General features: G+C 39.8%; 2 protein-coding genes and 1 long non-coding RNA gene across 6 annotated transcripts in view; 1 reads left to right on the top strand and 2 right to left on the bottom strand.

Moving 5' to 3' along the window:
• Positions 1–6,552, bottom strand: part of cdc42ep4b (CDC42 effector protein (Rho GTPase binding) 4b) — a 14,993-nt gene extending 8,441 nt beyond the window's left edge. The window contains exons 1-2 of one of the 2 annotated variants that reach the window (XM_008314345.3): positions 6,308–6,552; positions 4,374–4,447 (exon numbers count right to left, since the gene is read on the bottom strand). The gene's annotated coding sequence lies outside the window, so the exon portion shown is untranslated. The remainder of the gene's footprint in view (positions 1–4,373; positions 4,448–6,307) is intronic. The other variant, XM_008314347.3, reaches the window with a different exon arrangement.
• LOC103381806 (uncharacterized) overlaps positions 1–19,521 on the top strand; it is a 157,256-nt gene that overhangs the window by 129,764 nt on the left and 7,971 nt on the right. The window contains exon 5 of the long non-coding RNA XR_521838.3: positions 7,145–7,345. This is a non-coding gene — a long non-coding RNA (uncharacterized LOC103381806). The remainder of the gene's footprint in view (positions 1–7,144; positions 7,346–19,521) is intronic.
• The window catches only part of sdk2b (sidekick cell adhesion molecule 2b), a 205,066-nt gene continuing 195,410 nt past the window's right edge, over positions 9,866–19,521 (bottom strand). For 2 of the 3 annotated variants that reach the window (XM_008314341.3, XM_008314343.3), the window contains 3 exons: positions 17,791–17,920; positions 12,824–12,880; positions 9,866–12,288 (listed from right to left, as the gene is read on the bottom strand). In XM_008314341.3, coding sequence (XP_008312563.1) covers positions 11,866–12,288; positions 12,824–12,880; positions 17,791–17,920 — 610 coding nt within the window. In that variant the 3' untranslated portion in view covers positions 9,866–11,865. The remainder of the gene's footprint in view (positions 12,289–12,823; positions 12,881–17,790; positions 17,921–19,521) is intronic. The other variant, XM_008314342.3, reaches the window with a different exon arrangement.

Here is a 19,521-nt window from a genome sequence, read left to right as displayed (position 1 = left end):
ACTGTTATCACCTTGGTACACCCTATGATGAAACCACCATGTGTCTACTTTAAGTGATTAAAAAGCAATGGATTGAAGTGTTTTATTTCCTGTCAAGCTGACCTTTTATAAAACTGTTCCCCCTGCATGGTGGTTTTGTCGAATAGTGAGTGGGCTGCCATGCTGTGCTGCTCACAGGAATGGGAATGGGGGGGATGTCATTCGATTAGCATGTGGACTTTTGTTCAAAACATTTACAATCTAAGTTGGTTTGAAGAAAAGTACATAAACAACTTAATGTGTGAAAATCTGAAGGAGTACAGCCTTTCTGTGGAGAAAAAAGGAGAGGGAGCAGAGGGTATCGCAGCTTTGGATAAACTCAATCATGACAGCACAGCCACAGATGTTCTTTTAATGTGTGTGCATGAAATGTACCCAAGCCCTTATTATGCCTACACATGAGGGGTTGTACAGTTGTATTAGCGTGTGCATGTGTGCGGACACGGGAGCACATGTCTAATTAATCACTGGAATCCATCTCATCAGCCTTTGACTAATGGCCAGCATTCAAGCCTGGTACCAAAGGGATAGAATCTAATCCAAATGGTTAAATCAAACATCCAGTGAATGCTTGGTGATAAAACAACCGGAATTCCTGTTTCTTTTTGAATGAAAAAAGAGGGAAATGCTGTTCAAACAGACACAGTTTTATAAGATTAAAATGCTAATTTGGCAAACATGTAACTGGTAACCCCTTGACAAACTCTGAAAAGGTGTAATATTTTATAGGCGTACAAGATTACTTCTCTACTGTCTCTTCTTGTGCCCCTTGTGGGACTAATAGTCTAATATGGTTTGTGACCAGGCCTGGTAGTTTAGAGTGGGTGGCCTGAGTGAATACCTACACTGCTGGTATTGGTAATAGTGAGAAAATATTGTGGTTATTTTTAGTGGACATTAATTGCGATGGACAGCTGCATCGTCCAGTAAGAGCTTTGTAATAGTAGCTTCAGAGGAATCACGTAATGTTGCCAGAGGTAAGATACAGGCTGATTTTAATTAAGTGCTATGAATGGCAGCTCTTGTATAGCATCAATGCAGTACAAATGTTCTTAATATTAAAGTGACGGTCTGTTTTCAATGGCTTCCCACTAAGCAGTGACTGACTGAAATAGTTAATAAACTTGTTAAACTGTGTTTACTTTAATTATATCCTCAGCAGAGAGAGTACTAGCTATGAAATACTTTTTCAAACATGTTCTCTTTCACTTGGCAGGAATAATTGACCATTGACATGCTCAGGAAATGCAAAACCATTGTGTTTGAAGAGCATAGGCATTAACAAACCTGTGCTTTCATTTACATCATTTGTTATTTGGTTAGTACTTCCTTGAGTGACTCACCAGGAAGGTTAAAGCAAGCACACCGGAGGTGCTTACATCTCAGCAGGTGGGCTCACTGACATGTAAAGGACTTGGCCTGTGTGAAAGCTAATGCTAATATGGTCGAAATATGTGGTGTGACACTCAAGTTCAGGCTCGTTTAAGTGAAATAAGATTTCAGATTAGCAAAGATTTAGTGAGTAAACATTAACTTTGTCTTTAAGGTGGAAGTCCATTTAAAGAGCATAGTCTAACAAGAACCAGGAGGTACAAGGGTCGACAAATTACACCAACTCCTTCTCAGTAGTCACAAACAGCTGACAAACATACACGAGTACACACATACACACACACTTTTTGTTTCCCAAATGGCACATCTCAAATGTAACAACGCATAATAGACGAGAGGAGACACAAAACATTGTAATACAGGAGAATATGAAAACTGAACCGTTCCGGCACACCCAAAACACAAACACACACAATGTGAAGATAATAGATAGATAGAATGGAGAATGCATGAGCACACACTAACACTTTTAAACACACCAGATGGCTGTTGAACCCACAAGACCCACATGGTTGGCATCAACTTTTCAGGTTTAACTGCATTTATTTTGTACAGAGATAAAGATTCAGATATTCATCTAAGTAGGTGTTTTTTGTGGAACTAGACCTTAACATTTCCTGGTTGCACATTCAGGACTTTTAGATTTGAATAATGACAAAACAATGTCAACCGAAACCCATAATAGAAACTCACAACAGCTCGTCCCAGGTCCTAAACCGTTTCTGTGTGTGCATTTTTGTCAACTTTTGAACACAGAGGTGACTGGCGGCACCAACAGCCATCTTTTGTCTTTTACAGCATGCATAAGAGAGTAACCACCTGTTTCTGTGTCCACACAGAGCCACACAATAATGAGGAGAACTGGAGTGTAAACAGACCAAAGCAGGACCAGAGTGTCCAGCTGCACACAACCATATGTGCCAGTCATTGTCGAGTCAACACACTGCATCCATAATTACATTATAGGAAGTTATTGTTAATACAGTGACTAAGGGTAAAGGAAGCTGAAACTATTATGCAATCAAAAGTGGTTAGGTTTGGAAGTGAGCGTTAAAAGTTATTTTGAGCTTACTAAGGGTAAAAAATTAAGATTTAGGTGAAGTGAACTTTCTATTGACTGTAGGTGTGACTTGTTTTTCATTCCTGTATCTTTGCATAATGATGTCACCTGTGTAGCCAGGACTGGTGACTTCCAAACAAGGACTATTTATGAAATATGTTATTGATGGAAGCAACGTCACAGTTTAGCAGGGGTAAAAATGTTTCAAAAACTTGATTTTATATTACCAATTTGCACAGGGTGTGGAGTTTATCATTTATAGCTGTGACGCACTTCCAGAAATATTTGTATGATGACATCCTGAAAGACAATAAAGGACAGGCGTAATACAAGTGTGACGACCAATTCAGATCCTGATGTTCTGTGAACCAAGGTGCAAAATAATAGCAACACAATGCTATGACAACACTATTGCTGTGACACCATCCCACCAAACTGGCCACATCCTTCAAGCTCGATACAACTCTGAAAAAATGATTAACCAAACTGGTTTAACAGCCTCTAACAATGCAGCTCAGTATGAAAGCACCTGCAGATATTGTAAATGTAATGAAGATACCCTGTGAAAGAAGGACATTTTACTATTCAGCACAGGTTATAGGGCTGTTTTCTCAACAACTTTGTGTTGTTAATTTTCCTTCAAATGTAGGAGGTTGAACAAAACATAAAATGGAAAACCGGCCCGTTAACCTGGAGCACTCAAGATAGTTTGTTGTGAAATAAGATGAAAGATGATGTTTGATTTAAAAATAAAAAAACAATGAACCATTATTGTTGGCTTGATTGGATGTTATGCCCAAAACAATAGCCTTTAATGTATTTTATTCTTTAGCATTCTTTATGATTGGAACTTTCTACATAACAAACTAACAAAGGCAGCTTTAATAACAGCTGTTTATAGCTGACAAGAATTGTATTCGATCTCATGAGACAAACATGGACAATATACAAAACAATAAGATATATCTGAATGGTGTTTTTTTATACTTCATCACTGCTTTTTGAAGTAGGCCTCCTGACAAACTGAAAAAACCTTGAAACCAGATGAATCAACTGTAATTTTTTTTTTACGGGGAGATCCTGTGTTAAATTAGAGTTGTTGCTTTTGTCTTAAGTTCAAAACAATGTAAACGTGAAAACTTGATGCCCTTGATGTAAAGTCAGATTTTACTTCCCTTAAAAGCCTGTTCAAATATCAACATCCTTAGCTTGATGTGGCCTTGACAGTTCAAAGACCACTTTGCTTTCTTTGCAGGTGTGGTGAATCCGGTTTAAAACAAAAAAGTAGTTGGAAGATTCAAAGTATTTTTAGTGTTCATAGTAGAAATAAATAGCAAATAACACTTCAGAAACCAGAAAACTTCAATTACACTAAGTTTGACTCCAAATACCAGAGGTTTTCTTATCACTACTCTGCTTTAAAACTATTATCACTTCTCAAATCCCAAGTTCCTATAATAGTCATCTTTTGCACAATATTAGGATTTTTCTGTAATTCTGCAGAGGTTTGTTTTCCCGTCCCTTCTTCATTCGTTCCTTCTCTTGTGAAGCCTGAAAGTAGGTTACTGGGGCTGTTAATATAAACACTTGTCGATGCATGAGAAGCAGCAGGCACATGAGAACAGAGTTATGACATCTGACTCAGTTTTACCTCATCTGTTTTCCTAAACTCCCTTATTAAAAGTGAAACCTGTATGCTCATACCTTTCGTTTAAACACAGTGCTCTGACATGCACTAATAAAACACTGATAGGCAAAGTGTCCCCCACTTTATTTAACTGCATATGATACAGTCAGAAGTTAGTGTTTCCATGAGTGCAAATGACTGTAAGTGCCTCTTCCCACCCAGCCCCCCCCCTTTCCAGTATAAAACTGTACTGACCTCAGTGTATTCACACTCGGGCAGGTAGCCAGTTCCCTCACTGTGCAGCAGCAACACTATCCTTCGCAGCTAAACTGAAATAGCAGACAGAAAAGCACAGTCAGAGATGACACATGCACACGTACTCCTCGCCCCTCTGACTCTGCAGTGAGCACAATAGGTCTTGATGGGGAGATTTCTGCCTGGCAGTCCTAGACAGGCTTTACAGTAAAGCACTGAAAGGCCTTTACTGTAAAGCTTGTTTGTTTATGTCTTTTGCTCCAGCAAAAGTAATGCAACTCAAAGTCAAGACGATGCCAGGAAATTGGTGCTTATGGTATGAATGTTGATCAGGCCAAAGCTGACCAAGCTTTAAATCTCAGACAGACTGTTAAGGGTTTTTTAAATGCTCATCACTGACTTTGGGACACAGTGTCTGGTAAATGATTCATCCGGGATCATGACAAGCACTAGCCAACCTTAGCACTGCTGTGAGGGTGTGGTTATAAGTGGAGGTCAGAGGGCAATGGTTGTACAAAAACAACACCAAAGCTGAGCCCATTAGTCAATATGTCCTCCTACTACTTCTGTCAGCAGTGACAGCCTTACAAGAACACACCTCTCATTACTGAATAATAATGAAACCAAAGTCATAAAATGAATATGTAGCACACACTAGATGGCCAAAGCTTATAGCATGATGAATGTGGCTGGACAGAAATACAACCTCTGAGATTCTAGAGTAAATTATTCAGTTCATCAGGCGATACGTCCTTGAGAGGCAAGTGCCAGGGCATTGGTGGCCACATTTGAAAGTGAGTAATGGGGTCCAAAGTTCATTTTGTCACCTCATGGTCTGAGTTTTGTGTTCCCTGGTGTAGATTCATCATCCTATTTTCACAACTCTTAGGAGAGAGAGAAAACTGACACCCCAAGTGAGTCTGCCTGCTGTGATCAAACTGTAGCTGATGAAGCAGTTGAAAATAGTAATTCAGGACACTCAGTTTAGCCTCTGAAGCCTAGTTTCTATTATTACTGGTTTGTAATGAAGTCATGTCTGGGATTTTTGCCTTATAGCAAGAAGATCAGTGGTTTGGGCCGTGGCAAGGTCTTTTTCTATGGTGTGTCCATATTCTCAACAAGCAACATGTTTATTAAAGTTGTAGTCCATATTCTCAACAAGCAACATGTTTATAAAAGTTAAATGTTTGGCAACTTTATGTGGAAATTCAGTTAAAAAAAAAACTGTGTGCACGATCTGTGGCTTTCTCTCAGAAAACAAACCCCCATAGAGTATTAGGTTAACTGGACACTCTAAGTTAACCATAGACATACTGTGAATATGTGTCGCTGCAATAGATGGCTTAACTGTCAAGGGTGTACCCAGCCCTCACCCTATGACTGCTGGGATCGGCCCCTGCCCTCCCACCCTGTGACCCTGAAAAGGTTTCAGCCTTAAAAGATGAATACATAAGGTCATGTCTTTGGATCTGTGATTCCTACTGTGTGAAAGTTGATATCATTTAACCTAAGTTTCCCCAGAATCAAATCCTGACCTTAATTTATGAGAACCACGAAACCAAGATAGGAAATCACCCATTTTCCAAACATCTGAGACATTTATGCCTTTAAGAAATAACCATTTGCTTCTATGACGCATTTGCAGGACGCCTGCAGATTTCATTGTTGCTCCATATGGGACGAGCAGGAGCTCGATGAGACTGCCTGGCGCTGATTGCCCACACATAGACATTCAAATGAGATGCAGATTTCACAAGCTCTGCTCTCCTTCAAACTACATGGGACTGACCCCTAAAAAGTAGACCAACCAGAAACCAGGAAGACCAAAAATAGCTGAACTTTTCAGAACCAACATAGACTGGGTTAAGTTTCATACGACACATAACATTAGCGTCTGTCTGACTCAGATCACTTCAGTTTAAAGACAAAATTACCTTTATTTTAGAGTCCAAATGTTAAGAGAAGTGTCAGATTATATTCCAAGGTGAGCACAGGTAAGAGCTGCACAGGTGAAGTGTCCGAAAACAAAACAAACGGCCGTCACTTTCCTCCGCAGCAGAGTTGCAGCAGTAACAGTCAGCACTGAAGCTCCTGTCTCAGTTTACTTTGCTTCAGTGTGGCTGACAAAAGCGGACCTCCCCGTTTTCCAAGCCGCACCTCCCGCACCCACACCCTCCTCTCCTCGTCCTGCTCCCCCTCCTTCTCTTTTTCTCCTCCTCCCTCTGCTTCCCCTGTGCTTGAGAGCAACACCCCTGCTGTTTTTAAAGAGACAGAGTTCTGTTTACATACAACAGCGCAACAACAGCCTGCAGTTCAACTTAACCAATTTTGTCGTCATAGGACAGTTATAAGTTGCAGGTTGGTTTATTAAAACAAAAACAAAAACCGTTGTCTTTGCATCCATAATCCATTAAGAAATAAGTAAATAATAACTACACTATTCATGACAACTGGACAAAACTACTTCCAGTGCAGGAGGGGGTCCAGGTAGTAAGGCTGAAATGATGCTACTGGTTTTGGAAGAGATGCATTAGTGTATACGCTATGTTTATTTAATTTTGTTTTTTTTTTCTGTGTTCTATAACAGTGGTCTGGTTTAGACTAGGTACTGCCATTACAAACATTAAGAGTGTTTACGAGGAAGGTTGGGGGGTGGGAATTCAGTGGTCGATTTGACAAATGTTTGTATTTTTTTAATAACTATATTTGATAAAATGTGGTAATATATGTGGTAACTTTCCATTTACTTAACCAATCCTTTTTTTCACCAGATATTACCTTATGTTGGGTTGTCCCAGTCCATGGTGCTTTGAGGAAACCCAGGAGACGAGTAATAGAGAGGGCAGAGTTTTGCCAGCCAAAGCACTGGGGTCCAGGCAGACGTCACTCTGGATCACCTGACTGACCTGAAGCCCTTTAAGGCACACCACTGTGGAGGGATCAAGCAGGGGCCAGCACAGCGACTAAATAAGGTAGGTTTTAAGTTGCATAATTTTACCTTATTTCAATACTGTAACTTCGCAAAAAAGTACAGTGACAGTGACATGTTTTAAAACTCAATTGTAATACTTAATTAAGAGTAAATTCTGCTTTTTACCTTAAAATATTTTAACTTAAACATAAACAAACACAAATCCCCCTAACTGTGCCACATTGCTGAGTTTCTGTTAAAAAATTACTTCTAAAAGTTATAAGGAAAAAACCTTTCCTAATTTAGAAAGTTGTAGTGAAGTACAGTGAACCTTTTCCAAACTACATAGAGTGCAACCCAGCACATGGTCAGGTGGATTTAGGCCTGTGGAAGCTAGATCCTTCACGTGTTCTTCAGGTGTGAACTTTTCACTCCTGTTATATCACTGACGCCCATCTGTCAAAATGTCTTCCACAAGCCACCCATAGAATATTATTAGACAATGGCAAATTGCTTGTGTGCTGTTGAGCTGTTGTTGCTGCTACTGTTGCTATATGAGCAGATATTGTGGATGTTTCAGAACAAGAATGACGTTATGCAGGAACAATACAATACTGTGATGACACGTTACCCTGAAGCGGGCCCCCCAATTCTTTCAGTTAGTGCTTCCCTGTGTAGCTTTTGTGTTGCATATTATGCAATGTATGTAGCCTGGAAGGTTACAGTCAGAATCTAGGAGGCAAAAGCTACCTAGGCAGTAACAAAGGCAGAATGCAAACAAGAAGTAATTGAGTCAGATTTGAATTTGTTTTGATAGTCTTATTATTTTATCTGGACCCATATATATATATATATATATATATATATAAACTCATTTCAGCATCACCCAAACAATGCACTTGAACAGGAGTCTTAGCCTGTCTCAAGTGAGTCTCTTTTCTCCAACTGCTTGCATGTATATCCTCTTCAGATCCTTAAACCACCCTCGGTGAAGCTCACAAATGAGGCAATTAAGTTCAGAGTTTCAGATTCTTTTGAAGTGCACCTTCTGTCTGAATCCTTTAATATTCCAACAGTGGCTGCACAAAGCTCAGAGCTGCTTAGTAACTTACTCCCCCTTCTTAACAGAGAGACCTCGGACTCATTCCTCTCTTAGATGATTATTTTCCTTGGGGAGAAAGGAGGGCAGAGATAGGCAAATAAAAATATAAGAAAATAGTAATGTCTTCTGAAAGAGAAATGTTTCTTTTCCATAGTTGTAATTATTGTTCTGGATATGCTCATTTAGATTACCAGCCTCATCTAATCTGTTCTCACCCCGTGCACATGTGTTTAATAGGTTAGCTCTGGATTGAGTTGGCTGTGATCCAATTAGCCTCTAACACCCTCAGACATTGTGGAAATGCCTCAGTCTAGCAATTATGTCTGTTAGTGTATTGATTTACTGGAAACAATATTTTTTTTACTTATGACCCGCTCCCCAAATAAAAATGTAATGGATAATTGGCAAAACGAGGGACATAAATGCTAAAGCTAAAGCACTTTAGTCGACTGAAGAATGGCTTCTGAGCAACTGGGCTGCAGTTATCTGAAAGCACAGAGGAAATGAGGAAATCCAAGAGGGGCTATTCATTTTAGCTATCAGGATTTTGCAGCTTCTTATCCAATTTGATACTACCCTAAAAACACATTTCATAAACAAATTAGCTGGTGAACGATGCCTCCTCAAGTCTAACTCAAACAAAGTGTGCTCATTTGTATCCTTCTTCTATTGCATCACTGGATTCACAGCGAGCCATAAGCTGTACTTTTATGTAAACACTACTACATTATTATAGAAAGCAACAGGTGAGATTTGGTATAAAAGATTGTTAGATTTATAAAAAGTTATTGGCACCTTGAAGATGCCCAAATGAGCCCAACTGTGCTAGCATTGCATTCCTGTAGTGTATAAAATAAAATGTTGAATTTGTTCACACAAACAATTAAGTCAAATTGCAATTACAGCTGGACCAGGCATTGGAAATACTGTCCTTGTTCCAGTTCTCAAGTCCTGCATGAGAATTTTAGGAATGACCAACTCTGCACATTGAGCTAGTTTGCAGTCAGTAATAAATTTAACAACTTAATTTTGTACTGTACTGTACTATTTCACCATATGAAATAGTGGTTAGCTATGGTATTCATACAGCAAGAACATCAATAGTTTTAGCCTTGCATAAAACCAGCATCTTGCTTCTTGTTGATACCAACAGTTTTCATTCTGCTTAAATAGTGTTTGTGTTAAGGCCAAGTTAAATGTTCACATTCATATTGTTGCTGTGTGATTTAATCTAGAAAGGGAAGGAAGGAAAGTGAACTCCTTGTCATTGTGACACAGCTCACCACTGCACACAACCGAATGTGACCTCTGCTTTTAACCCATCACCAAAGTGAACAGTGGGCAGCTTTAAGAGCCTGTGGCTGTGGTTTAAGCTTTAGATAAAGACAATTCATTGCAATTGTTATTTTTTGTTGGCGTTTTTTTTTTTTTTTTCATGTTGGAAAAAAAAAAAAAAAGAGACTGGTGATTACAGCCAACACAAGAGCTGCAGTAAAGAGGGCTTTGCTTGGTAGTATATTTTCATGAATCTCAAAAGACTGGTGCTGTGAAGGCCATGTAGATACATATATGTCAATTTTAAACAGTAGTGAAAAGAATTGGGTGAAGCCAATGTGGCTATTATTTCTACAGCTATTGAGCTTTTGTTGAATTTATCTTTAGTCTTCATTAGCGACAGCCTCTTCCCTCTTGTCCGTTAAGTACTCTTACCCCAGTATTTCTTGCACTCAGGCTCTCCATGTTCTTTTTATTTTATGTGCAAAAGGACCATTAAAATATTTAACATTGAAAAATAATTTATTTCAGAAACATACTGTGACCATATATTCATTCAGTTTCTGCATGATACGCTTTTTGTTGTGTACAATGAAATCACCCCACAGAGAAAAAAGTTGTTTTTTTTTTCTTTTTTGAAAACTATGGAAATTAGAAACACACCACTGAGGTTTCACTAAAGTGATGTGACTGCACCTGGCAGATGGCTGGACAGTGATAGCCTTCTGTGGCTAATACCTAGCAGGTATTGCACTTCCTGCAGGACAGAATCTTTACAACCAGACACAAGTGTGTGATCTGTAAAGCTTACACACAAAACGTGATTTGACACTCATATAGATGCACACACTACAATGTCTGGGATAGCACAGTCACACCATGATAGTTCAGAGTAGTTGATTTTACACACACACAAAAACAAAACAATAAAGAGGTGAAGTAATCGAATGACATCCTCTTGGTGCAGGCTGAGCGTTGCCCCTTGATAGCGATCAATAACGGACAGGTAATATCACAGGGAGGGGAGACGAGGATAATCCTTTTTGTATCAGAATGTCAGAATCAGAATCACACTGCTCAAGTCTGGGCTGAACGAGCAAAAGTGCCAATAGTAAAGAGTCCGAAAGACGGTCTTAAAAGTACCTTCAGTAGACGTGCAGTACGAGACCACTGTTTAAGTATGTGAGCCAGCCACAGGTGAAAAGAATGAGTAAATGGTTTCACAGCCCACATCAGCCAGGAGTAAAAGACAGCCCCCGTTGTGTGGAGTTCCAGGCCAGCCGTTATGATGCCACAGTCAAGAGCACCATACAGTAGGTAGTTCAGTCACAATTGGTGCTGGGGTTATCATAAATACTTCTCTTTCAAGGCATCTTTGATTTTCTGAAATACACTCACAAAAAAGATTTAAAGACTAAAATTACTTCAACAGACAGAGATTCTTTTTATATATATCCACAGGACTCCTCGGCCTCAGTGCAGTCACTTTTGACTCACCAAGAACAACTGTGCTGCCTGGCCAGAGAGTAGTTAGTGGAAACACAAGATTGTATCACTGATGCCCACTTGACACTCAGCCAGCTCAATGCAATTTATTGAATCAAAATTTGATCTACATCCACGTCAGTCATTTCTTTCCTCTTCTGCTTTACACCCAGGCGTCCAAACGTCCTTTTCACGTTCACATTATGGCTCCATCATCTCAGTCTCCATTAATGCAAATTGTGCATCAATATGATTTTGTCTCATAGGTATATCTGCTATATATATATATATATATATATATTTATAAGTATATTCATGTGTGTGTGTGTTTTTAAAATGCCTGTGACTTTGTACAGAACTGAAAAGATTGCAGTTTCAATGTGGTTTAATTGAAACTGCAAAAGTAAAAAGAAGTCAGAGTCATGCAAATAGAAAAAATAAAATTGAATAGATGTTTCAGAGTATTTGATGATAGGATGAAAAAAATGAAATCGTACATTAGCACACTAATTCCACTTATTACTCAAAAATGTCTTTAAAATATCAAGGTCTTGTACTGCAGTTTTCCACGTGTATTCTGGTTAAATAGGAAAAAAATAATCTGAAATTATAAGAAGTAAGAAAAGAATGTCCTAAATGATTTGGCTGACCGCAAGTTTGACGATGTTTTGTTCTCCTTTACGAAAAGTTGAGTGGATAATGTTCTTCTCAACATTTCTTTACACAAACGAAGAAAAGCCAGCAATGGGGGCCCGTGATCCTGGGGCTAGACTGCTGGGGGGCCTGTAGAGGGTGTTGTGTTGGCTTGAGGGGTTGGAGCTCTGCTGAGAGGGTGTGGGAGTCCTGCTACCTTTTGGCCTAAAGAGGCTGCCCTGACCCTGGGGCTGGCCCTGAGCCTGTTGAGGCTGTGGACTAGGTGAACTGAGCTGGGGTGGCAGTGGAGGTAAAGGAGGCAGAGGAGGTGGAGAGCAGTGATCAGGATCCCCAGACTCAGACTCTGTGTAGCTGTAGGCCTGCACCCGTGATATGCCTTTCTGTTGGCGACGCCAAGAGTTGTAATAGGTGGGGTCGCTGATATAGTGGTTGACGAAGGAGTGGGTTTTCTGACGGTTGGGGTCCACCTCATACTCACTGTCACTTCCCTGTGAGAGAGAGAGAGAGAGAGAGAGAGAGAGTAGAAGAATAATTTATATAGTTGTGTGTTTGGGTGAAACATTTCCCCAGTGTTTCCATAGTTAGCAGTTAGAGATGCTGAGGCTATAAATGTAAATGAAGTTATTGAATTATTGTGGTGCAAAGTCATCAACCATCCGTTCATAAATAACACATGCGCACGCACATACACACATTTACAACAAAGCACACGTGAAAGTACACATGGACACCGATGATGGGTCAAAAGCGTGTTTGAGGCATGATGATTTGGTACTGAAGCGTGCATTAAAAAAGGGACCACTGACACAAGAGGGCAAAAGTCAGTTAATCTTTGGTCAGCCACTGGACTGATCATTTCATCAAAGGAACAAAGTGTATCTTCAAAAAGGGGTTTTATAGGACTGTACTGTACCATATTTAACCTGATGGGAATCTGAGGGAGAGGGTGAGGGAGTGGGTGAGGAGGAACCAGTCCTCTGTCAGGTTACAAACATTCACAGCAAGCAGCCACAGGAACCTCACCAAATGCAGTGGAAGTGTATGTAGGCCACCTGTTCCATATGAAAACACCAGCGCCTCCTATGGGTGAACAGAACAATGGATTTTACAGTATATCACTATAACAGAATAATAAATGGCCAAATCGTGATGATGTCGATGTTGATGAATATATTTATGGCATGAAAAGCATTTCCTGAACTTTATTACTACAAAGACAGTAAAACTGAAATCTGAAATTGGGAATTTTTTATTCAACAGGAAGGTTTACAAATAAGAGATTAGTCCATTGTACTTTTAATGACAAACATTTTCATTATTAGTGGCAGTTGATCAGCTTATATCTTTGTTACATTTTTCAAACTTTGTTAAACTTTGTTTCCAAATTAGTATTGAAGGTGTAATTAAATAAAAACCAATTTGGGCCTGTAAAGTGCTGATTTTTTTCATCAGCAAAGAAATGACAATTCCCTGCACATTCCTGTCACTGACCATCACTGCATGCTAGGTTACACACATTAATATGTTCCTCTTTGTAACATTCCATCTGCCAGACAAAAAGTAATGTGGCAATTAAATGCTTAGAGGCTATTGGTCGTAGTCAGCTAATTACAAAACAAACAAGCTGCCAATTGATGAACCAGCCTTTAATAAATCACTAAGATGCAATGAAATCCATTTTGCAAAACTTGTCACAGTGGGATGTGACAGCCCAGAAAATGATGTATGTTTAAAAATCAAGAGTTCTAAAGCACACTTGGTGCAGTGATGCTGACAGTTGGGACTGGTTCCAAGATTTTGTATTTGCTCTCTCTCTCTCTCTCTCTCTCTCTCCCTCTCCATTCTAATACTGTTCTGTTCCATCTTCTTCCAAAGAAGTATAGCTACTGGCACGTAGTCTACAATCCTGAGCACAGATCCTTTGCTGGATGCTTCACAGAACATATGTGATGCATATGGCAGCAGTCTCAAATTTCCCACTCCCTCAATATGGTATGCGCCTCCTGTACCAAATCCCAAGACAAAGGCTTTTCAGCACATTGTATATATATGCCCAATCAGAAAGCACTTGATTTCAAATTTATTTTTCTATGTAAAATCACATGTATTTCTTTACTTTAACAAATCAAAGTGACCTCTTTCACGTTATTACCCATCATTTACATCAGTTAATCAACATCAGACATTGTACGTGGCGACTCTGCCATCAGCAGCAACATTTCTGGCTTGTCTTTTGTATGCTGTTCAGTTTTGTGTGAATGCAGGGTTTGAGATGCATCAGTGGTTTCTTTGTGGGTGCATGTGTTGTAATATTTTACCCCTGTGGTAAACAGTTGAGGCCAACCAGTGTTGAAAAGCATTCCTCGCATGCTGGTGTGTTAAGCAACACAACACCACCATTACAAGATCCATTCACAGTGGTCACACTGGATGAGCTGTACCGAGCTGCTTCAAGTGGTATTACCTCACCCAACAGGAACTAGCAATGCTTCGAGAGATAAAAGCTATGTGTGTGAGTCTCTGTGTGGTTGTGTGTTAGTGGGAATAAGCATGCAAAGACCGAGTGTTGACACAGCACTTCGGTACTGCTTCTGCCTATCACCGCTTTGCACTAAAGTGTGATTAACAGATGTTTTTCTCAGGTTCGAAATGTCCTAGACACGAGCGTGCAGCACTCCAGTCCGCCTCCCTTTCCCCTTTCTGTTCATTACCAGTCTTTAACGTAAATAACTCAAGGATCCAACTGAGCAGCCTCCAATGTTGATGTAGGAAATCTGGCTCTAGGGAGGCATTGCAGGTGAAACAGCTCCTTACTTAAAGTCATTACAAGCTAATTACTAGAACTGCATTCTGTGACTGTAACAGACTTCAGGCATGAAATGTAGCATTACCCGCTTGCCTCCAGAGAACCACTATCTTGTTTATGCTCAACGTCAAGCCAACACACACCAGCCTGCCAGTGTCAATTATTAAACATTTTTTCATCATTATGATGTTAAATTAGGCGGAGAAACAGATTAAGAAATCGTTGAAATTGACTGGTGCAACTGCCTGGTAGTTTGTTGTCAGTGTTGTAATAGAGTTGTTCACGATTTCTGATTTTCAGTTGCAACAGTGTAGAAAGAGGAGTAATGTGATGGAAAAAAAGTTCTTCAGGGTGGCTGTTTTTTCTGGTGTGAAATATACTAGGATAAATTGGTTCGGATTTTACCAGGACATTTAGATTTTTTTTTTTTTTTACATGTACTAAGCCTCTTATAAACAATAAGTCTAAATTTCATTATTATTTAGATTTCTTTCTTTTAAAATAAAAAATATTTTAAATGTCTTGCACATAACAGACAAACAATTTGAAACAACACCCCTCACACATGTCAGTGTAGAGAACCTCAAAAGACCTACACCATAGTAGCCTGCCATAATAATGAAGCAAACTGACACTTCCCTGTAGATTGATTGGCTGTTATCACTGAAAAGAAGCAGATTTTCAGGCCATCTGTCTTTGAGAACTTTGAACCCTGACCTTAGTGGTCATCTGAGATTTCCTGTTCTTTACTGTTCTGTTTTTATATGTCATCTGAAATAGCTTTTTAAACAGATCACATGTTTTACATTTATACATTGCAATGATTTCTATAATGAAACAATGGAAAAGTAGATTTTCTTGCTTGGAGGTCCTCCCATTCCCCGAAAATCATGAACGCATGACCCAGTACCAGAGAGTGGGTCAAGCCTTTGTCCTATAGTTATGGATTATTTCAAAGAGTGGAAGGAGGGGTCTTTGCTGTCCTTGTCAGTCTCATTGAGAAAGTGAGCACAGCAGGGTGTTGTGTGAGATGACAGTAACAGAATACGTAAGCAGTGCCAGAGGGGACTAAAAAGTCCAGCGATGTTCACAGTATTTGTTTGTTTTCTTTGACGATGTCAAGGGACTGGACATATGTTAATCCTATTTAACATCTCAAGTTGTCCATAGGTACCACATGTACAGAATGTTGATTTACCGTACTCAAACTATCACTGGGGCCCAATCACTGCTGATCTTCTGTAAAGGTAAAGACAATTCTCTTTATACTGGTATTAGCATATAAAAATCCATTTACTCCAACTCCATTTACTTTAGGACTGTTACACCACATCCCCAGACTGTAAAAACAAAGTGCCTTTGTCTCTAGAGACAATCCAAACATTGGTGATGGTATTCATCATTTGAACTTTAGCCAAAAATAACTGCAGTAGTAGGGATAGACACAGAGGGTGGAAGAGGAAAGAATCAGGCAGAAAAAACATTGATTTTCTTCTATTTCTCTAACTCTGCCTCTCTTCCTCTCTCTGAATGTGGCTCTACTGTGAGAACAGTATATACAATCCATATGTAATTCGGAGATGTGATCGATTATATTTGAGTTTTTTGGTCGTAACAAAGCCCTACCAAGGCAACAACTTTGGAAAAGGAAAACAAACTATACATTAAAGGGTAAAGAGAAAACATCAATATGCTTCTTCCTGCAGGGCAGCTGAATAGTAACGGTAGCCTTGCTGCCTTGTCAAGTCAATGTTTGGCTTCCTCCAAATCCCCTTTTGAGTAGGAGTACAACAGTCAACTCATACCTGCTGGTGCAGGCCCCAAGGATTAAAGAGGACAGGCAGCACAATGTCATACTGATACCTCAGAGTTATCCGCTCAATAAAACTTCAAAGAACATTCCTGGATTTCTCCTCTGCACCACTGGGTGCTGATACGGTGCCCTGTCAAGGGGGTTTTTGCCAGTGGATCCCTGGCAAAAACAGACAGTGCTCTGTGTGTTTTATCCCATCAAAGCTCATGTCAGCATGTTGAATGTGCAGCGTGGCAGCAGACAGGCGTTGTCACAAGGCAGTTACTGCATTAGGAGCCATGTCTGACAGTGCCCAAGTGCAAATGGTAGATATGTCAGACAGGTGCTGAAATGCCCAATTGCTCTGTTTGGGAGAGGTTATTATTATGAGAAAGATCCTGTCTATAGTGATTCATTGTAGAAAGATTTTCATTTGATCTGAAAATAGGACCTTGGTCTTGCTAAGTTAAGGTGGGGACAGATTTTTGGCTGTGGAATTCACGCTACAGTTGTGTTTGCTGAGAGATGGGCCTTGGTAATAAGGCCAGTGTCTAGCATTAAGGAAGTCCTCTTTGATAGAAAAGAGTGAAGGAAGTCTAAGGACAATGAAATCTAGCAACATTTTCTGCTGCAGAGTTTTTCATCTGACTGGGTCTGCAAGACGGCTTACCCAAACCACAGAGTGAGCACTGCAGCGAGGTTGACGTAAACAAAAACAGGGAACACAGATGCATGTGGAGGAGAAGAAAAATAAAGTACAAGAGGGAAATAAAGCAAAAGCGTATACTGAAAAAAATACATAAAACTCAAAGCAGGCATCGTGGGTGGCACAATACTGATCAATGGAAAAGTAGAAACTCCTTTAAACATTTTTTGTACTGAAACTGACCTTACTGAAAACCCATTTGGAAACTTGGATAGGCAGCCCAGATGGAGCTGCAGAACGTAACAAGCAGTAAAATAAAATTTGCACAGTTCATCTGCCCTCGCAGTCTTATATAAGAATTGCTGTGGCTGAGTGCAGTGGCCTGGATTTCAGGTGGAGGTTTACAGAGCAGTTTTATCCACCAGTCTCTGTATGGAATAAAAAACTGCCCTGCCACCAGTGAGCAGAGACTCTGATCCCGTATCTCACTACGTGCATCTGTGTATCTGTGTCATATGACCCCTGCAGGTCAAATGCATTCAGGTGCATCACAAAGTACGCCATGTGGACTGTGAACTGAGAAAAAAAACACTGTATGCTTGACAACACAGAGCTGAATTCTTAGGGAATTTAGCAGGATGACTGAATGTGCACACAGACAAGTACAAATACACACTTAGTGCAGACACACTGTGGGCATTTTACATTCAGAAACCACACGAGGAAGACAGGGTTTGCTACTGTACCTGTGAGTCTGAGATCTCTGAGGGTTTCTCAGTCAGGCTGCTGTTCTCTGCTGGGATCAGGTCGTTGTATTTTGTGCTGACATCTTCGTCAGAATAGTGAAGACTGCCAGGACTGGGTCTGGGGGGAGATCTGTGACAACACAGAAAAAAAAACAAAAAACAAATCAGACTGTTTGAGATGTTTGAGAAGTGGTCTGGACTTCTCTGAGTGGAAACATTAACATGAAGAATATAGAGCCTTTCATTAGTAGTCATGTATCTCTCACAAGTCGATTTTGTCTATTGGCAAATCTTTATATTGTCACGATGGTGTTGTAAGACTACCGCTCCACAAATCAGTGGGCACTCGTCACTCAGCATACACAACCAATACAACTGCCTACTTCATTTCATGCTACTGCAATTAGTTCATCTACCAGGGCTAGTTAAGCTAATGGCTCTTTTATCTTTATTTACAACTTTTGGAAAGAAAGCAAATCAACAAGCAAATATAGTTAGTTACATTTTTGCAGGTCATTTAGTTGTTTATTTGGGTTTTTGGCCTTTCTCCAAAAGCCAAGGTATGGACTTTGGTCTCTACTTTTTACCTAGGTGTGTGTCTTAAGCCTAGTACATTTTTTTTGTCACAGCTTGTTTGCAGTGTCCTGGTTGTATCCTTCCTCAAAGCTTATGTCAGCTGGAACTGAATCCCCCTGAAACCTTTAAAGGAAGAAACCATGTACATAATACTGTAGGTGTATACTGAGAGGCAAATGGCAGTGGTTTCATTGAAAGATACCAGTTTAATTGGATGAGCTGTGTGAATAAGGAAATGTAACAAAAACAGAAAGTGGAGAAGCTCTTGAATTACTCTTGCTTGTCCTGGTTGGTTTAACTTAATTTAAAAATACTATTGCTGTATATTTGGATTCTACGTGGCTTGGTGTTTAAAAGCCCTGCAACTTCGTGTGTGTAAAGTGACATGCTTTCACCACCACTTGCTCGTTCTCACCACTTGTCAAAAAGACAAACTGCCAGTAAATTATTTTAAAGTAACTGGCTTGTTTAGTCTGTCTCATTTTAAAACCACTGTATTTCTCACTAGTTAGATTGTGTTGAATTGATGTTTTTTGTGTTCATCCATATCACTTATTGATTGCTTCGTCCACAAAAATACTTTTATACGTGTCTGGAGCAAGTGCCAATAGTGCATCTAAATTGCTATGAGTACTTTTTTAAATTATTGTGCCATTTGTATTTGATTTTAGAAACCAAATCTGATAAAAAAAAATAAAAAAAGTGTTACATATGACAGCAATGTCTTCTTTTTAGACATACTGTATGTCACTGCATGCTTGTCTCAGTGTGCATCTTGATGAGAATCATGGGACACTCATGAGACAACCGCCTATGCTGAGTCTCTCCTGGAATTAATAATTCTCCCCATTCGTTCCTAGCTGTGGGCTGTGGAATGTCAAACCACAGGGCCCTTGTGACTGAAATATAAATTGAACTCTTGCGGCGCTCCAGGGGTCATTACACAAATGGCAGCCTCGGGCTTCTTTCCATAGCAAATGTTATTAGAGCCTAACATGAAGAATGGCATGGATTAACGTTCCAGAGGCGTGCTGCAGTGACCAAATATGCCGTTCAGGTGAAAGTTTGCAGAGTGTAAGTGATGAGACTGAGCAGAAACACTGAAGGGAGTGTGCAGTGAGAGAGAGAGAGAGGTCAAGGCGAGGTGTTGAGTGA

This window comes from Cynoglossus semilaevis, chromosome 8 (genome assembly GCF_000523025.1).
Source record: "Cynoglossus semilaevis isolate Cse_v1.0 chromosome 8, Cse_v1.0, whole genome shotgun sequence".
NCBI classification, from domain to species: Eukaryota; Metazoa; Chordata; class Actinopteri; order Pleuronectiformes; family Cynoglossidae; genus Cynoglossus; species Cynoglossus semilaevis.
Note: the sequence above shows the minus strand (reverse complement) of the source record. Positions and strands in the feature narration are given on the sequence as shown.